This window comes from Ailuropoda melanoleuca, chromosome 13 (genome assembly GCF_002007445.2).
Source record: "Ailuropoda melanoleuca isolate Jingjing chromosome 13, ASM200744v2, whole genome shotgun sequence".
Taxonomy (NCBI): Eukaryota; Metazoa; Chordata; class Mammalia; order Carnivora; family Ursidae; genus Ailuropoda; species Ailuropoda melanoleuca.
This window is the reverse complement of record NC_048230.1, coordinates 29,660,786-29,681,124: the sequence shown is the minus strand read 5'-3', so window position 1 is coordinate 29,681,124 and position 20,339 is coordinate 29,660,786. Positions and strand designations below refer to the sequence as shown.

Here is a 20,339-nt window from a genome sequence, read left to right as displayed (position 1 = left end):
AAAAAAAAAAAAAAAAGAAAAAAATAAAAACACTGCTGGACCTGCTTTCCATGTGGCTTGTTCCACTTTAGAATCCAGGAGTACTACGATGTTTGGCCACCGTACTGTCACAGGATTTAAAAGCAATGCATACTGTAATAGCAATGTGTTCACCTACCTAAAATATTGTATGTGGCTACTTCCATGTGCAGCCTTTACTCAGCACATTCTTGATGCTTCCAATTCCACAGCCATCAAGATTTCCGATCTTTCCTGAATCCCTCATTTAATTTGTGTAATTACTGGTTGAAAATCCTCATTTCTAGGGCCACATCACACAGCCCTCTAAGGGTATCATTCATATCATAGTCTTTGAAGCCCGGCTTACCACTTTTACACAAGGCAGTATTATTTAGTAGAAAGGGCAAACCTTTGAAGTTATATAAATCTATATGGGCCTCTTTAGGGCCGACATTTTCACTTCGTTTTCTGTTTTTTTTTTTTTTTAAGATTTTATTTAGTTGACAGAGACAGCGAGAGAGGGAACACAAGCAAGGGGAGTGGGAGAGGGAGAAACAGGCTTCCCACCAAGCAGGGAGCCCAACGCAGGGCTCGATCCAAGGACCCTGGGATCATGACCGGAGCCGAAGGCAGATGCTTAACGACTGAGCCACCCAGGCTCCCCGACATCTTCACTTTGCCACTTAGCAGCCATGTGGCTTTGACCAAGTCAGTTAACTTCTGTGACTGACCCTCAATTTCCACATCAGGGAAGCTAAGATAACAATCTACTTTTCAGAGTTGTTTTGAGGACTACTGATAACATATTTCAAGTGCCAAATATTGTTTGTGGTATACAGCAGGCACTTAATACTTTATAATTATTGAGGAATGATGTCAGCATCATGGCAGCATAAGACATTCCTCCTTTTTGTCCCCCCTTTTAACAACTAAATTCAGCATCCATCCATGAACAAAAGTATCTCTGTGGGCATTGTGGGATCCAGGACCATATGCCAAGGAACCCAGTAGGAATTTGCCCATGTGGGTATTGGCTAACAAGGAGACAGAATGTAGTACCGGCTGCAGAATCAGCAGGAACTGGCACACCAGCCACAGCCCCTCTCAGCTGTGGTTGGGAAATCCAGGAGAGTGATGACTTGGGCAGACACCCACAATGGGAATGCTTTGTGGAGGTCCAGCTTTCCAGAGGAGAGATTCCAGCACTACACTGGAGCAAAACAATATGAGTTTGGATGCACTGGAGAGGGTAGGAGGAATCCTGCCAGTGCTGCCCCACCCCCAAGGCAACACAGTGCAAGGCTGCACTAGCTGGTAGCAATCTCTCCCCAGGATGGGAGACAGGGGAGGGAGAGCTATGAGTTATTTCCTAGCTACTGCAGTTGTGTGTAATGCTGCTAGAAAAGCCAGTTTTCCTCCTGCAGCCCCCAAAGTGTTGAGGTGGGACCTCTGTGACTTGGGAAAAGAACGAGATCAGGAATAGGCAGATAGTATTACAGAGCATTAAACAAATGTGGTTTCTGCTGACTTCAGGACTCAGTAGGGATGCCTGTCCATGAACTGCTGGAAGAACTTCACTTGAAGAACCCCCCACACCTGGTCTACGGGCACCACCAACACCCATAGTGCTAAACTCCCACCTCTCCGCAATTCTGCAGCAAGCTCCCTGTGCATGCTTGTGAATGTGGTGGTGAGAGTAAACAGGGAGTGCCCTCAGAAAACACTCCAGGGCTGTGGTCATGGGAGAAACCACAAACATGACCTGTAGCTCCATCTTTTGGAAAACAAAAGAAAGGTTTTCTTTTAATAGCCAGTCTGACGCGTTCTAAGAACCAAAGACATACAAGCTTAAGAATTCCGCCACAAGAGGGAGCAAGAAGCAGAGCAGGTGTATCCACACAATGTTGGAGAAAGTCCCAGAAATAAGCAGGACCAGTGAAAAATATCTCCCACCTGAAGATAACCTTCAAGACAAGTAAAGATTTGGGGAAGTTATTTCTTGTCTTTTCTGCCATTATATGTTCCTTCTTTCAGTCTAGTTAAAATTTATGGTGATTTATGGGATTTTTACTTTTTTCCCCCCCGACTGTAAAATTTCTTCTTTAACTTTCCTTTGTTTCATTTCTCCACCTGCTTCTTAGGTCTCTCAGTTTCTAGTTGGCATCTAGGAATTTAGTCCTGCAGGGGAGAGTCACTGCTTTATCAGATTACTGGCTTCTGATTTAAACACTAATGATCTGAATTAATACTTTTATCCATATGAATACCTTTGGAAGTTTGATTAGAGGAGCTCACTCTCCCTAAAGGCACAACAACATGCTCACCATCAGTTGGCAGATGGTTCCGCAGGTCCTCAAGTTCCTCATCCTCCAGCTCATAACCCAAGTTTTCCAGGACGCTTTCTATTTTAGAGGTTTGACACCTTCCACCTCAGGGAGAAGGAACAGGGTTAAAACATAGGAACTGATATCCAAGAAAAATACTGGCTTTATTCACACACCAATGTAACAAAACCACAGCACAACGATTAAAAAAAAAAAAACTGTTTAGGGCTACATATGGGACATGTTCAACACATTCCACAACAGAGATTTATTTGGAAGCCAAGAATAGAATATATTCTGCCAATCTCATCTCAGGGGTCCTTAATAAAGTTTGCAGGAAAGATGTATTTAGAAAAAAATCATATATTGTATAAATTATATGTAATTGTATTTATATATTAATTCCACGTGCTATTTTTTTATATTATAAACTATATATAATACATATATGGTGAACCTCATTAATTATGTCAGACAATAACTAGAGTCTGGATACAAAGAGATTTTGAAACTTTTTCAGTGTCAGAAAACTATCAATTATCACATTGATGTAGGTGTGCCTGAAGTAGACCTACAGGCTAATAGGATAATAAATCAATAATCTAATTATTGTATAACGATAAGGCCTTTTAAAAGTTAAAGTCTGCAGATCTTAGTTTTACTCGCCCTCTTACTGAGATTCTCACTTACCAGGAAAAGCTTTTATATAATCGAGCAATGTATTTTTCTCTACCTTTCCATCAGCTGTGAAATAAGACACATTTAAAGGAAGAAATAAAGTTATATGGACAGTCAAAAAAGGAGTAGAAAGCATAATTTCATAGATACATACTTTAAAAATATCTTCTTAAGTTCTATGCCTATATTTCTCAGGCCCACATACCTCTTCATAAGTTAAAAAAAAAAAGAGAGAGAGAGAGAGATGAAGGGAAATTTCTTAACGTGGACAGTATGACCATTCGTCTACACTGGAACAGAGATACCTTTTCCCCCACTCTGATTTCGCCTTCTCTGTCCTCTACTACCTGCTAATTTAGCCTTCTTTTTCTCTTTGCCCTGATTAAGCTTCATTAATCTCAGAGTGATGATACTCTTTTTTTAAAAAAAGACTTTAAGTAATCTCTACACAGAACATGCGGCTCAAAATTACAACCCTGAGATCAAGAGTCACATGCTCTACCAACTGAGCCAGCCAGGCACCCCAGAGTAATGATACTCCTAATGGCAGAACCCAGGTTTGAAGGTATCTTAGCCTCTCAAAACTATAAACCTAAATGTCAAAGTTATAATTTCTTTACAACTGAAGGTTGATATTTTTGCGTTTTAGATTTTTATGGGAGACAAGATGGGTCTATTCTTTAGACACTCTCACATGGTAGTTTGCACTAGCACAGAGATACTCCATACATACACAGTGGTATATAAACTACCTACCAGTAACCGGCAACAGTTTCAACAGCTCCCAGAGCTCTCGATCTGTGAGCTCTATCCCCATATTTCCCAGTGTTTTGTGTATGTCCTTGGCTTCTACTTTTCCTCCTTCAAAAGACAGGAATAGTAACAGATGAGAATGACCTACTGAACCCAAATGATGAAGTGTCTAAGCTTGCACCGGGTTATCTACAGTTTTCAGAAGTTATTTCTAGAATTCTAAATAAAATACTTATTTCTAATGTTCTTAATGACCTCAGAGGAGTTAACCCAGATCATAGTAAAGGAATATATAGGAGGCAAAGTGATCTAAGTTATGTATAGGCAGCTACCTAATCTAAATTGTATTACTATCACTAAAATCTGTTACTCTTCACTCTGCCTGCCTTGTGAGATTACCTTCACTGTCTGCATTACTTGTATCCCTGTCAAAGTTTCACCTTAAAATTTACTGGGCTGCAGTAAATGTTAGTTAAATATTTTAAATGAAAGAACAGATGTGTTGCCCATTAGAATGAATCACAAAATAAAAATGAAGTTTCAGAGAATATAGAACTTGTTACAGAGAGAGAGAGCACCGCAACATTTTTGCCAAAACATAAAAAATCCAATGTAATCTTCATGTTATTAGAATCAAATTTTAATCACTAAAAAAGTAGAAGTTAAAGGTCAATGCCAGAATGAGAAAACAAAACCTTAAGTATGTATGTGAATGTGAAATATTTGCATTTTAGTTTTACATCTTTTCACAAAACATCTTGCTCACCTGTGAATTTCTTTATTTCTTTTAGCAGTTTATGCAGATCAGCCATCCCAGAAGCTAAAAAATAAGCCATAATTCAGACAGATATAATTGTGCACTGATTAAGAAAGATTGTTAAATAGAGCAAAAGAATTTTTTCCTTCATGATTTGTTGTTGAAGACACATACACAGATAAGCATGAAACAGAAAATTACTCTCTAAAAATGTTAACTATTAATTTCATTATTTGTTCTCTGCCTTCTTTTAATATCTCAGTCTCTACACATCATGAAACATCTCCTGCCTCAGGCTTGTTCTCTTCACTTGATACCACCTACTATACCAGATCCCCGGAACAAGAGCAAAGACTTCATTTGGAATTTTAAGTCTCGCTACTTCCCCATTTCCAGTACTGACACTGCCAAGTTAGCTTAGTTTTTTGCATTTTTTTCTAGTAGATATGTTCATTACATACTCAAAGATTGTGAGTGCCTTTAAATGAAAAGAATGTGTGTATTCTGTATCCCACCTAGACATCCTAGCCCAATAGGCAGCATAATCCTTTGCACATAGTAATATTAAACACTTTAAAATTAAACAGTGAAATGGAACATGTTAGAATAACCGAATTAAGGTTTTACATCAGGATATTTTTCCAGGATTGCAGATGCAGTACATTTTAGGGCAACCCCCCCCAACTTAGAAATTATGCATCTTATTAGCATTTCCTTACCAAAACATACGCTATTTATTACTATGGAATCCCATTCTTCCTTTGGGGTAGTTTCCAGAATGCCCTCCCTATACACTTAGTTCACAGATTTGCCCCTTGGGGGCTCATGCTACATGGACAGCACAAGGTCATTTTACATAAAATTTCCAGTGAACTATCAGTTGACACCTACTCATTACCATAACTGGAAAGTCCTTGTTGAAAGCCTTGAATAGTGGCTAAATAAACATATTACTCAATTAATTCAATTTCCTATTCATTCAACAAATATTTATAGAGTATCAAATATCTGCATACATGTGCTAGGCACTGGGGGATACAGCAGTGAGCAACGTCGACATGGCTCCTGTCCTCACAGAGCTTTCATTTATTACTTTATTTCACTATGCCTAGGTAAGAAGACACTTTTTTTTAATATGGAAAAACATGAATTTTATTGATGACACATCTTCCATTTAATTTGTGAAACATCACTGTGACTTATGACAGTTGTATTTTTGTGTTCTTTTCTTGTAATTTATTAAGATTTGCATTTGAAAGGGGCAAATAGACCACATTATATTGTTGTTGACAATATTTGATAATCACTAATCATTCTTTGATTAAAATATGAGTCAGGGATGGGATACATATATCGTTTGTGAGTAAAGGCAGGAATATAGGCTGCAGAAAGAAAAAGGACAGGAAGTCCAGGCCTATAAGATACTTGAAGATGAATGCCTGAGAGACAAAAAAAACAGTGATGTAAGGATCATGTGCCATATGTAACTTCTGTAAGAATTCCTATCCTCCAAGTATCAATCCAAAAAGCAGTAAATGATGGATAGGATTGAAGTTCTTTTAGTAGCCTGATTAAAATATAGATGGCATAAAATCTAAAATCATTAAAGTAGCAACAAAGTATGAAGGATATATCAAGGAAGAAGATTGTAGACAAAAATATGAATAGTAGTTATCCTCACACATCTGAGACCAATTTGGTATTATTTTCTAGGAATCTCCAGGGACACTATCAAATAATCCAGCAGTTTCTGGCAAAGACTTATGCTTACTAGTTGATGTTGGATAATTTCTTTTTTTTTTAATGTTTATTATATTATGTTAGTCACCATACAGTATATCCCTGGTTTCTGATGTAAAGTTCGATGATTCATTAGCTGCGTACAACACCCAGTGCACCATGCAATATGTGCCCTCCTTACCACCCATCACCAGCCTATCCCATTCCCCCACCCCCCTCTCCTCTGAAGCCCTCAGTTTGTTTCTCAGAGTCCATAGTCTCTCATGAAGAAGACACTTTTGATCTTTCTTTCGGCTTCTCCATCAGGACACATTTTCAGAAATCTCTCTTTTATTTTTGATTCTAAGATAGCAAGGAAAATTTGTGCTGATTTCACAGGATCAACAGCAAAGGTATAATAGCTAATCATGTATATGACCATAATGGGAATCATTGAGGGATGCAGAGTATTATTTACTTGATCTGGGTTTATAAATGCTTATCTTTGCTCCATATGTACATAATATTCTCTAGCCTGGAATTAAACCCAATAGCTTCTCACCTATCAATTATTAATTGGAGATCTCAGTCTGGATTTTAGTTATTTAATTTCTTTTCTCAGAAAAAAATAGTTTGATCAATTTGTTAGCTTGGGTAATGTTTCAAAACCTTTTCTTTTTTCTTTTTTTTTACTATCCACAAGTATTTATTTCCTCTTCTTCTTGGAAACCTCAATAAAATGATAGGAAAGGAATAAAAATGTAATCACTCACCAAAAAAATAACAATATAGGAGAGGAGATACCAGTGAACGTGAAACTTCACAAATATTTAGAAATTAGAAAGCAAGTAAGGTAGTGATAACTAATTTAGCAGAGCTGAGGAAAGGAAATTATAACATGAAAGCTTATGAGGGGTTAATAATGAAATGTCATAAGTGAAATGTCTCTGAGAGATCGTAAACTCAAGTGAATAGGAAGTAAAGCAAATCCTTTCAGGGGGAGTGCATTTCATTTTAGGTCTCAAAGAATTCTCACAGTAATTTTTCAGTAACATTGAACAGCATATAGTAGATAACCAAACACATAGGGAAATAAGGACACCATAAGTGAGAATCAGAAGGAACAACAGAGAGAAAAGAAAAACCCACAAATAATTTACTAATTGGAATTATGGGACTAAGATTAAAAGATAACTATGCAAATTTGAAAATACCTGCAGAAAACTAAAAAAAAAACATGAACTATCAGATTTGAAAGAGAACTAAGTCCAATTTCTGGAAATCGAGAATAAAAAACAAAACAAAAGAATACATGACAAAATACAAAAAAGAATATAAACAACAGGAATACAAGAAATGAAATCAAGAGGTAAATAGCTAGATGCAAGAGCAGACAAGACACAGCTGAGTGAGTGTACTGGAAGTCAGGTCAGCAAAATCCAGAATGACCCACAGGAAGACAAATACAGAATATACTAAAGAGGGGTTAAGTGTCACGGAGGATGGAGGAAAAAGGTTTAATATACATTTAATTGGCATTCCAGGGGGAAAAAAAGACTATGTTGAAGAGACAGTGGCTGAGAATTTTCCAGATCTGATGAAAGATTCTAATTCTCAGACTCAGAAGTCCTAAAGAATCCCAGGGAGAATAAGTGGAAAGAAATCCATTCCTATGTTCCACATTATAGTGAAACTTCAGAACTAAAGAGAAATGTTTTAAAAGAAAAGAAAGATTTTTCTACAAAAACCAATACATTCACAGCTGACTTCTCATCAGCAGCATTATAAAGAAGATGATAGTGGAATGATAACTTCAATGAGCTGAACAAAAATAACCATCAACCAGAGTTTTTAGAATTTTAAACCAGAGAAAATATCTTTCAAAAAATAAGGGTAAAATAAAGATGTTTTATGCCAAAAACCTCTCCCAAATCATGTCACTAGCAGATCCTAAATGAAGGAAATTACTTCAAGCAGAAGAGAAGTTATCCCAAATGAAAAGTCTGAAGTAAAAGAAAGAATGAATAGCAAAGAAAAGGCAAAAGTGGGTAAATCTGAATGAATATTGGCTTTATAAAACATTGCTCTAATATTTTGCTGAGGTAAAAGAATACAAAAGATAGTATTAAAAGACATGAAACAACATTAACTTAGGGAAGGGGGAAAATGGAGTTAAAATGTTCTTTTTTTTTTTTTTTAAGATTTCATTTATTTATTTGAGAGAGAGAGAGAGAGCATGAGTGGGGGAGGCCCAGAAAGAGAGGGACAAGCAGACTTCCTGCTGAGCAGGGAGCCCACATGGGGCTCGATCCCAGAACCCTGAGATCATGACCTGAGCTGAAGTCAGACGCTTAACCCACTGAGCCACTCAGGCACCCCTGGAGTTAAAATATTCTTAGGTCCTTGTACTATCCAGCAGGAAATGAATTTGGAGGGGCACTAATCTGCAAGATTATATGATTTTCTTTAGCAAGGCTCAGCAATAGAAGTGAAGATCTGAATGACCGGGATGACCAAATGTTGGGAGTTTTATAGAGTAGGTATGGCAGAGAGAGTAGTTGGACAGTGAAAGAAGTAAAGTGAAAAGACAGTTATGTATGGAAAGAAAATGTGGGGCTCCATCCCAGGACCCTGAGATCATGACTTGAGCCAAAATCAAGAGTCAGATGCTTAGCGAGCTGAGCCACCCAGGTGTTCCTAGAAGGCTGTTTTTCAATGTATGTATGTTATGTAATCTCTACACCCAGCGTGGCAAACTCACAACCCTGATATCAAGAGTTGCATGCTCTTCTGACTGAGTCAGCCAGGTACTCCTAGAAGGCTATTTTAAAGAGAAGGTAAAACATTGCTGTTTAAAAGTTCTAAAGGTAGACCAGGAAGGAATAACATAAGCCAGTGCCAAAACACGAGGAGAAGGGATCAGGAAGTTGGTATATCACAAAGGTATAGAGGAACTGTTGGTTCACAACCTTGAAAGCTTCCTGGATGAAATCTAAAACTGGCCCCCATAAACAGAGGGCAAAGAGAGACCAGAGAATGAGGCAGACAACTCCAGACTGGTAGGTGGCAGATTTAATAAGCAAGGGAACTTACATACAAAGCTTCTCCTGGGTGGCTGGAAGATGAGTAGATCTCTGCATCTACCCTCCCGAATCTTAAAAGTTCATATAGAGGCCTTAACTGGGTTCAGTCATGTATACCGTCCAGATGACTTCAAAACATGTTACTCCCTCAAGACTGCATCCCACTCTAAGAATGGTGCGCAGAGCATATATTCCAGGGACAGGGGAGGAAGTGAGGAGGCTCTGGTTGCTCGGGTCTGGCTCGAGGGTCAACCAGTAGCCACACCCTTTTGATTATTTCCTCCAACAGGAATGTATAGCTGGGTGACAAGAATTTTTTTCTTTTTCAAGTTTTTATTTAAATTCCAGTTAGTTAACATACGGTGTAATACTAGTTTCAGATACAGAATTTAGTAATTCATCACTTACATACAACACCCAGCGCTCATCACAAGTGCCCTCCTTAATACCCATCACCCATTTAACCCATCCCCGTTCACCTCCCCTCCAGCAACCCTCACTTTGTTTTCTACAGTTAAGAGTCTATTTTACAGTTTGCCTCTCTCTCTTTTCCCCCCATGTTCATCTGTTTTGTTCCTTAAATTCCACATATGAGTAAAATCATATGGTATTTGGGTGACAAGACTTTTAAAAGATATTTAAATCATGTAGTTAATCTGAAATTAGAAACCTCTTCTCTGTGAGTAATAAGCCCTCTTTTAGCCTCTTCCAAGTAAATACTTACCACCTATAACTCACTCTAACACATGTACCATGTACCCTGAGATTAAAGAGTTAAAAAGTCATATTAACGCCCAAACAGATCTAGTTCCAGGAATTCTCAAACATAAGATTATAAATCTAAATTTCCCGTAGAAGATCTCTAATATCTATGATGCTCACCATCAGTTGGCAGGTTTTGTAACAAATCTTTAAGTTTCTCATCTGGGAGCTTGATTTTCATGTTTTCTAAAATGTCTTCTAGCTTACTGACATCAACTTTCCCACCTAAAGAAAGAATAAGAAACACAAGAGAAATTTAATGACTTTCCCTGAAGGAGAAAATTTCAATGAATCCCCATACACCATGGGTAGCAGCAAAAATATCAATGACTCAACACATTGAAGTGTCCACAAAGGCGGACAAAATGAAATTAGAATCGTAACTCTTCCTTGGTCTTGAGGACAATCCTACAAAGTACAAATTCATTCTCCAATGAATTATAATGGCAGAGACAACAAACTGAAAACTTCCTTCTGATAGGTGGGGCATAAATGCTCAGTTTAGTTCTCCCAGTCACTGAAATACCCTGAATAACTGCCCATTCTTTACCTCAGATTTTCTATGTAGACCCAGATTGAAATCTACTCTTAAACTAAATTTGACAAAAACCAAACTTACTAAGCAGCAAAATGAAAGGTTTTGAACAAGGCAGCTATATTCAAAATAGCAAAATCAGTTCAGATGAGAGGTGGTAAGATCCACAAGAGAACAGCTAAATGACAATGCAAATTTGAGGCAGGAGAATCTTATTTATCTTTCTTGTCATCACGTTACTTACGATTGAAAGATTTCACAGCATCTAGTGATGTATTTTTATATACATTTCCATAATCTGTAAGAAAAGGCACAATGGACATCACAGATAAAGTGATATCAATATTTAAAGAGACAGAACAAATGTATCATTTCACAAAGATACTTTTAAATGATCTGCCTTAGAGAAAGACAATTATTATATGATTTCTCTCATCTATGGAACATAAGAACTAGGAAGATCAGTAGGGGAAGAAAGGGATAAAGAAAGGGGGGGTAATCAGAAGGGGGAATGAAGCATGAGAGACTATGGACTCTGAGAAATAAACTGAGGGCTTCAGAGGGGAGGGGGGTGGGGGAATGGGATAGACGTGATGGGTAGTAAGGAGGGCACGTATTGCATGGTGCACTGGGTGTTATACGCAACTAATGAATCATCGAACTTAAATCAGAAACCAGGGATGTACTGTACGGTGACTAACATAATATAATAAAAAAATTAAAAAAAAATAAATGATCTGCCTTAGAGATAACTTTGATTTTTACCCTCCAGTAAATCTGAAACCATAGAATGGAGAAAACTCTCAGAGTGCTGTGTCTGACCAAGTGCAAAGCCAGTAATTGGTGGCAAATGCCATAATGGTATATGAACACATCTTTGGACTTTTCCTTCTTTCTCATGCTCCTTTCTATTCCTCCCACCCTTACTTTTTTCTTACATCTCTCCGCTTAACTTTTAATTTTGAAGGTGACAACAATATAGCTGAAAATTTTATATCCAAAGGCAGGATTCAAGAAAATAGAGCTGCTGATTCCCAAAGAAAGAACTAAAATTACACTTTCCAAAGGAAGAAGAAGGCCATGCTAAAATTTCTTAGACATTCTTTTTGTTGTTGTTTTAAAATTAGGATACGTAATAAATACAGTTTTTTGTTAAAGTTGTCTTAAACACACAGGACCAACCTCTCTTGAAAGCTCTAATAGTACTTGAAATGCTTACCATCAACTTGAAGATGTTTTACCAGTTCCAGGTATTCTTTAGGTGTGAATTCTATCCCAATGTCTTCCAAAATATTCTTCAGATCTTTGACATTAACTTTTTCTCCTTTAAAAAAGAGAAATGGCAAGTATAGTTGACACTATTATTTAAGTATCTAAGTATTATTATCTAAGTATTCAAGTATCCTAATTATCTAAGTATTCAAAAAATGAAATAAAATTGCCCATGTTTATACATCACCATCCCCAGCTGCTAGCTAAAAGACAAAGGTACAGTAAGACCTGCTCAGTGGAGTAAAGGGCAGGGAGAGAATTAGAACTTATTCCCTTGACCCTAGGGAAAGAAGCACTTTTATAACACTGGGGTTAAGAAAGCATAGTTCCCAGTAAACTGTGGATTTAGGTTATTGTCTCATAAATTAGGATGTAAAGGTTAACCTAATATTGCTTTCTGCTTTTCCTAAAATTATTAGATTATTTGGCCAATATTCTAATTTTTACTTCAACTATTATTGTGGTAATCTAGATCAAAGATTGGCAAACTTTTTCTGTAACGAGTCAGATAGTAAATATTTTGGCATTTGCAGGAAATAGATCCTCTGCTGCAGCTACTTAACTCTGCTATTGTAGCAAAAAAAACAGCCATTAATAATACATAAATGAAGAATATGACTGTGTTCCAATAAAACTTTATTTATAAAAAGACCCAGAGGACTAGATTTGGTATATGGCTTGTAGTTTATCCTTGATATAGATTTTCAGTTTTTTCAGTGGTGAAGATCAGAAACATTATTATTGGAGTATTTTAGAGGACATAGGACTTGCTACAGAGAAATGAGAAAAAGATTTTAATCCAGATAACCCTAAGTCTGACTCTGGACAATGAGACACAAGCACTTGTAACAACACCCTTGTAACCATCATCTAGGTGAGAAACAGAACACTGATAACACTCTGGGGGTCTCTCATAGTCTTTTCCAATCCCTATCCACAATCTGTCTCTAGAGGTTATCACTATCCTGACTTTCTGGACAATGATTTCTTGCTTTTATTTATATATTTTTCCCATTATTAGGGTTAGGGAACACTGCACGTCATTTATGAAAGCATTTTTATAGAGGCAAATGAAGCAAAATGAAGGACTATGCTGTTATATAGCTAATAAAATTATGATATTTTAAAAGAAGAATAGGCAATATAAAATTCAGGAGAGTGTTATCTCAAAGTGGGAAGGGTCTAGGGCATAGGGTATGTGCTCAATGAAAAGACAAGATGGGAAAATGTCATTAAAGAATTAGAATTTAATCTTAATGATAACTTTTAACTTGCCTGTAACTGCTGTCACATCACTCATCACTTTTTTCAGAGAAACATTTCCATCAGCTGTAATACATAACATAAAAAAATCAGACAATGACACAAGACAGGAAAGTGACGTAGGGCCAAATGGAAGTCCGTATACTCTATTAAATAATTTGTGTTCACCTTAAATTTATATTTCCTGGTTTGAGTGCTTGATTCCTTATTAGTAAGAAGGGCAATGGCATTTGGCCCATATCCCTTAAACACAGGGTCTGACTATGACAAATGTAGTATCTCCAGTTCTTAGGTCTTCAGATACTTTCTTATAAGCATGGCAAAAAATATCATCCATAAAGGTCAATTAGTTTTGTTTTGTTTGTTTTTGGTGAACCTTACGTCTAGCACAAATACTAAGCAAGGGGCTTCACATCTTCCACCTATTCACAACAAGCTTTTCTCAAGCGTTTCAACTCCTGTATCTGTCTCAAAATGGTGGTGACAAAGGCTTATTGGATATTTGAGGAAATATTAATGATGTTCTATTAGTTCCTATTATGGATATTTTTTTTCTCCATTATTTCAGGCTCTTTTGGTTACACATTCATTCATTCCCCCACTGCTCCCATGTATGTTTCTCTCTACCATTCTCTAGCAGGATATCAGCTGTGAATATCCTCTCAGCAGTAATCATTGTTGAGTACAGTGATAGTTTCAGATGAATACAGGTGAAAAAAGACAGGATTTCTTTTTACTTTAAGACCAAGTTCTTCTCCGTGATTCTTAAAAATATCTTAAACTCCTCAAATCAATCTAGTTTTAGAAATTCTTATATATGATCCCAAAATTCTAAGCTCTCCCCTAAAAGACCAAATAATTGTTTACAATGCTCACCACGCACAGGTTGATTTTGTACTACACTTCTAAGCTCCTTATGTTTGAGCTTGATCCCCATGTTCCCCAGAACTGTGTTCAGGTTATTGACACCAATCTTTCCTCCTTAGAAAGGGACAGAGATGTAAGAAAAAAAAAACCAATAAAGACACAATATGAAAATTACTTGTGCTAATGAGTTAATTCAACTCTCAATAGGCCTGGCTGCTGGTTAGGGTGTTAACTGGAATTATCTTATTGGAAAGTGGTTTGGCCAGTAACTATCATGATTCTTTAAAATGTTCATAACTCTTAGCCCACTAATTCCACTTTTGGGAATGCAGAAAAAGCAATACCTTAGGGGAGAGGGAAATGTTCATTATAATCTTACTTGTAATAAGGAAGGAAGGAAGGAAGGAAGGAAGGAAGGAAGGAAGGAAGGAAGGAAAGGAGGGAGGGAGGAAGGAGGGAGGGAAGGAAGGAGGAAGGAGGGAGGGAGGGAGGAAGGAAGGAGGGAGAAAGAACGAATGAACGAACCTACAATTTAAATTTCTAATGACAGGGTATTGGTAAGTAAACCATTATATTTTCATTCCATGGAAAACTACAGAGTCATAGCTGTTCCAAAAGGTGATTGCCACAGGAAAAAAATGTTATTTTATAGGGTGAAGTTGTATCATGCAGTCATTTAACATATATGAATTAAAATCATATGCCCAGTAAAAATATACATCAAATGAACAATGTAAATAATGTTTGTGATTCTCTCTGACATTCTGCAGTCAGCAAGCACATAAACAGAGTGAATCTCAGATGGACAACATCAATTTATTATTTTATCACATGGATTCATTTCCCCTAAACCTACCCTATTGTAACTATCTTAAGTCAATGTGATTCTAGTATTGGATGCAGTTTTAATATTATGGCTCTTAGGTAAGCCAGCTACTTTATCTAATTGCTTATCTATAGGGATAACAATGTATTCCAACATTGCAAGAAAAAGTGACTATGTTTAACTTATCATGACAAGTATGTTGGTGTTTTTTATAGAGCCTTCCAATGGAATTTCAGAGCACTTTTGACTCAATGAGATTACTCCTAGTTTAACTATGGTAGGATTATGAATGATTATTTTTTCTTTAATTTATATTTAGTGGGCATATGACACCTTTTTTTTTTAAGATTTTATTTATTTTATTTGACAGAGAGAGACAGCCAGCGAGAGAGGGAACACAAACAGGGGGAGTGGGAGAGGAAGAAGCAGGCTCCCAGCAGAGCAGGGAGCCCGATGCGGGGCTCAATCCCAGGACCCTGGGATCATGACCTGAGCCGAAGGCAGACGCTTAACGACTGAGCCACCCAGACATCCCATATGACACCTTTTATATTGAAAAAATAGAACAGGAGCGCCTGGATGGCTCAGTGAGTTAAGCATCCAACTCTTGATTTCGGCTCAGGTCATGATCTCAGGGTGATGAGATTGAGCCCCGCACTGGGCTCCACGCTGGGGATGGAGCCTGCTTAAGATTCTCTCTCTCCCTCTCCTTCTGCTTCTTCCCCTTGCTTGCTATCTCTAAAAAACAAACAAACAAACAAACAAACAAAAAAGACAAATAGAAAAAAACTAACAATTCATAGCTGAGCATTATGATGCTTATTTTAAGTACTGTGAAGGCTAATAGTCTAATTAGATCTATCCAAAAGTGCACAGAAAGACAATTGTGGAGATCCTTAGGACTAATTCATTTGAGTCTGAACCTGGGATCAAGCCTATACAGCACCAAAAAAAAAAAATTAAGATTAATATATAGAAGGAATGGTAGAGGAATCATGATCTGATAACTAGGAAAAAAATACAAATACAGAGATTAAAAATCTCAATTTTATATACTTTCTTATTATATTTCTTACCCACCTTTGAAAGACTTCAAAGCTGATAGCAATCTATTCTGAAAAACTTTCTTATCATCTGTAAGAAAAAGCACAGTTCGGGACAGAGAATGAGTCACAAATAGAATACAAGGGTCAGAGTTTCCTTTCTGCAACTAACTGTAGAAATCTATCCACTTTCACCTTCAAATCATGATGAAAGCAATCAAGCAATGAAAAAGTTCTCACTATGGTATAGAGTGATGTATGGTATAGGAGTAAAGAGCCTAGGTTCAAATTCTTGTTCTGCTGCTGCCTAGCTTTGTTGCCTTAAGCAACAAACTGTGGCCTTTCTGTGCCACAGTTTCCTCCACTGTAAAATGGGCATAAGGTGTCATCATTGTGTGGGGTGAGGACAAAACTTGGCACATCATTAGGGCTCAACAAATGTTAGCTGTTATTTTCACTAGATTGAGTAATCGATCCATTAATCATGCCACTGGGTATCTACCCACCCCCCCCCGCCCCAAATACAAAAACACAAATTCAAAGGGATACATGCACCCTTATGTTTATAGCAGCATTATTTATAATAGCCAAATTGTGGGAGCACCCCAAGTATGTACCGATAGATAAATGGATAAAGAAGATGTGGTATATATGTATACTGTATTATAAATAAAGACACCATATTTTAGATATATATATGTAATGTTTTATATATATAATGGAATATTATTCAGCCACAAAAAAAGAATGAAATGTTGCCATTTGCAATGACATGGGTGGAGCTAGAGGGTATTATACTAAGTGAAATAAGTCAGAGAAGGACAAACACCATATGATCTCATTCATACGTGGAATTTAAGAATCAAAACAAACAAGCAAAGGAAAAAAAAAGAGAGAGAGATAGAAAGAAACCAAGAAACGGACTCTTAACTATAGAGAACAAACTGCTGTAGGTGGGGTGACGGGAGAAATAGGTGATGGGGTTTAAGAAGTGCACTTGTGGTTGCCTGGGTGGCTCAGTCAGTTAAGCATCTGACTTCGGCTCAGGTCATGATCTTGGAGTCCTGGGATTGAGCCCTGTGTTGGGCTCCCTACTCAGCAGGGAGTCTGTTTGTCCTTTTCCCTCTGCTCCTCTCCCTGCTTATGCTCTCTCTCTCTCAAATAAATAAATACAATCTTTTTTTAAAAAAAAAGTACACTGGGTGATTATGGATTGTTGAATATATTGTACACCTGAAACTAATATAACACTGTATGTTAGCTACACTGGAATTAAAATAAAAACTTAGTTTAAAAAAAAAAGGAAATTGAGCTTAACAGAGGGAGGAGTTTTCAGGGTTTGGCTCTGGGAGGGATAAGGATTAGGAAAAGGGACACTCCAGGGGCAATGTAAGGAAAAGTGACTGGGAAAGAACAGGAATATATGAGGACTTCTGCAATGTTACTGAGAGAGACAAGATGTAAATCCTTCTTTCCTCTCCCTTTCAAAATCATCAGTAACACCTTCCTCAACACTGATTTTGTGGAAAAGCATTCTTTTGACCGTTGAGTTCTGTACTTGAACCGGCACAGAGTAACAGACTGTTCATATGGAAGCCAGAGCTGAAGGATGGGTGCAGGTAACCCCTGAACATGTGTCACTTTAAAATACAAATATCACAAGCTGGACCATAAAACTGAACTCTCTGGAGGTTGCAGTTACAGCTCACCATCAATTGGTAGTGATTTTCGTAGATCAAGACATTCCTTATCATTGACTTCTATCCCCATGTCTCTAAGGATGTTTTTCAGATCAGTGGCATCAATCTTTTCTCCTTTGAAAATACGGTGTTTATAGGTGAAAATTTTAGAAATTAATAACTCAATATCATGGAGGTTCAAAAGGTTCATAAGAACATGTTATTGACCTATATGATATGTATTTTAAAATATACTTAAAATAGCTTATACGGCATCATTCCCAACTTGGGATTAAAGAGCCAAGGTAAAATGGGATGTAGAAATAGTGTCTCATTAGGAATCAAAGCAAATTTGTTCTTAAATTACTGATATAAGAAAGTCTCTCATAATTTGGGGGATAATGTGCAGAATAAAATCTAGTTGCCAAATTGGATAATGAATTGCCAAAAGAAATAATTATGGAAGGAGATCTTATACTGACTTATGTGATCAATTGTTCACAAAATCCATATTATCTTGGGCTTTACAAACTTTACCTTATTTATTCATACGCTTACCTAAAATTTAGCTATTTACATGTAGGCAAAGACATATATACATATATGAGAAAAACATCTCTGCAGTATATAGGACTTGTTACCAAAAACAAGTCCTGCAGTTTATTTTTAAAACAGATAATCCAAGATCAAATGGATTTTATCAGGCAGAAATATTTTACAATAACTGGGTAAGATGGCAAAATTAATATGAACAATAGACCACTGGGGCAATAACATTTAAAATATAATTTATTATAAAGCATTAGGGTTTCACTGTTATAGAAACTCACCTGTAAAGTCTTTCATTTTCAGTGTCACATCTTCCAGATCAACCTTCCCATCAGCTGTAAGACAAAGAGCAGTCACAGACCAAAAATGAGACTTTTACTTCTCTCAAACCCAAGCTGTCCTAAAGGGGATACATTTTTATGTACAATGCTCACCATCAACTGGTAGGTTTTGTGAAAAATCTTCAAGTTCTTTATGTGAGAGCTTAATCCCCATATTTTCCAGAAATGTGTCCAGGTTATTCATATCAACCTTTCCTCCTTGGGAGAGACAAAGTATCATAAAAACAACCAAGATGTGGAAAAATTCCTTATTAACTCATGTATATTATGGTTCTCACTTTACTCATGAAGACATTAAGGTCCAGTAAGACCTAACCAAGCGTACAAGGAGGATCAACATTAAAACTAGACGTAGAGTCCCATCGTTTGACTGTATCTTTTGTTCATATCAACATAGTTCAAGTTCTAAAAGGGCTAGGTAATTTTCCAGGGATTTATGGCATATATAACATATCCATAAATATTGGAAAATACATATATGAAATTTTTAATGTAATGAAAATAAACCAGTGTATTTGAAAAATAAGAGAATGTCTCAGATTTATCTGCTTTCTCATTATAATTCTCACTCACTTTTAAGAGTCTTCACACCATCCAGTAACCTTTTTTGATACACCTTTCCTTCAGCTGTAAGAAAAAGGCATAACTCAGGTGAGAGAAAAATAATAAGGGAGCTTCACTTAAACAATAAATATTCTACAATTTTTCCCCTAATTCCATAATTTCAAAAAGATAGACTTTTTAATGATTTTTCTGAAATTTACTTAATTTGTTCTCAAATAATAACTAAGCTTGTTTGGAGAAAGATTTTAATGAGGCAAATTTATTTACACTTCCATGAAAGGCAAGGATTATGGCTTAAAACTTATAAAACATATATCTCATTCGATTTACTTTATCTCTGATTTATTTCCTTACACTCTTTATTTTGCCATTTTTACATCTGTCCACTTACTCTCAGGAATATTAATGGAACCAAGGACAACAATACACATATGTTATTGTCAGGATTAAGTGAAATAGCCACTGACTACCACAATAAAAACTAAATGATCCAAATTTTCTTTGGCAAAAATCAAATAATTAAAAAGAAAATTGCATTCTAAAATAAAGTTTTCAAAAATGATTAAACAAAACAAAGCAACCTGGTAACAATCTGGTATCATTTTAGAAGAAAATCCTACAGTCAAGCACTCTAAAGCTCCTTGAAGTATACATATGTATTTTAAATCCTTACCATCAAGTGGCAGAGTTTTTACTAAATGAAAGTACTCCTTGTCTGTGACCTCAAGTTTCATGTCTTTCAGAGCATCATATACATCACTGACATCTACCTGCTCTCCTAGAAAGGACAGAAATGGCGACAAAGAATTTGGGAAGAACACAAAATTAGGGAGTTATTACAATCAAATGCTGTTAACTAGCAATATTTTTACTCATGTGCCATTAAGATAATTTCATGAGTAGTTAAAAATCACATATTCTATAACAAACAAAAATTGATATCACCTTGACTGATTATATAAACACACAAAAAATAAAACAAATAATAATTTGGGTCTTTCCTTCACAAAATAGAAATGTAAGTAGTTTTCCTGATGGTTTGAAATTATAATTATGTTAGGAACAGTATAATGTTAGGTACATAAATCTAGAAAGGTGCATAGATTATATGCTTATATGAATACAATATACATAAAAATGCACACAGCTAGTGCTTGTTAGAAAGTATATTTCAAAAACAGGGCCTCGGACTTCCAATAATTTTTGTTTTGTACTATTTTTATGGTAAATAATCTTTTGATTATTGTAAATAGTTTTATACTTTGTAACTTTAGAAAGGAAAAACAATTTTGGTTTAATTGTTTTGGTTTATTTATTTTTTTTT

At 36.3% G+C, this 20,339-nt stretch overlaps 1 protein-coding gene across 1 annotated transcript in view; it reads right to left on the bottom strand.

Annotated features, from left to right (window-relative positions):
• Positions 1 to 20,339, bottom strand: part of EFCAB3 (EF-hand calcium binding domain 3) — a 337,832-nt gene that overhangs the window by 115,420 nt on the left and 202,073 nt on the right. The window contains exons 89-103 of the mRNA XM_034640938.1: positions 19,689 to 19,793; positions 19,025 to 19,078; positions 18,545 to 18,649; positions 18,392 to 18,445; positions 17,592 to 17,696; positions 15,920 to 15,973; positions 14,023 to 14,127; positions 13,159 to 13,212; positions 11,831 to 11,935; positions 10,856 to 10,909; positions 10,197 to 10,301; positions 4,522 to 4,575; positions 3,759 to 3,863; positions 3,015 to 3,068; positions 2,325 to 2,429 (exon numbers count right to left, since the gene is read on the bottom strand). Of these exons, the coding sequence (XP_034496829.1) occupies positions 2,325 to 2,429; positions 3,015 to 3,068; positions 3,759 to 3,863; positions 4,522 to 4,575; positions 10,197 to 10,301; positions 10,856 to 10,909; positions 11,831 to 11,935; positions 13,159 to 13,212; positions 14,023 to 14,127; positions 15,920 to 15,973; positions 17,592 to 17,696; positions 18,392 to 18,445; positions 18,545 to 18,649; positions 19,025 to 19,078; positions 19,689 to 19,793 (1,218 nt within the window). The remainder of the gene's footprint in view (positions 1 to 2,324; positions 2,430 to 3,014; positions 3,069 to 3,758; positions 3,864 to 4,521; positions 4,576 to 10,196; positions 10,302 to 10,855; positions 10,910 to 11,830; positions 11,936 to 13,158; positions 13,213 to 14,022; positions 14,128 to 15,919; positions 15,974 to 17,591; positions 17,697 to 18,391; positions 18,446 to 18,544; positions 18,650 to 19,024; positions 19,079 to 19,688; positions 19,794 to 20,339) is intronic.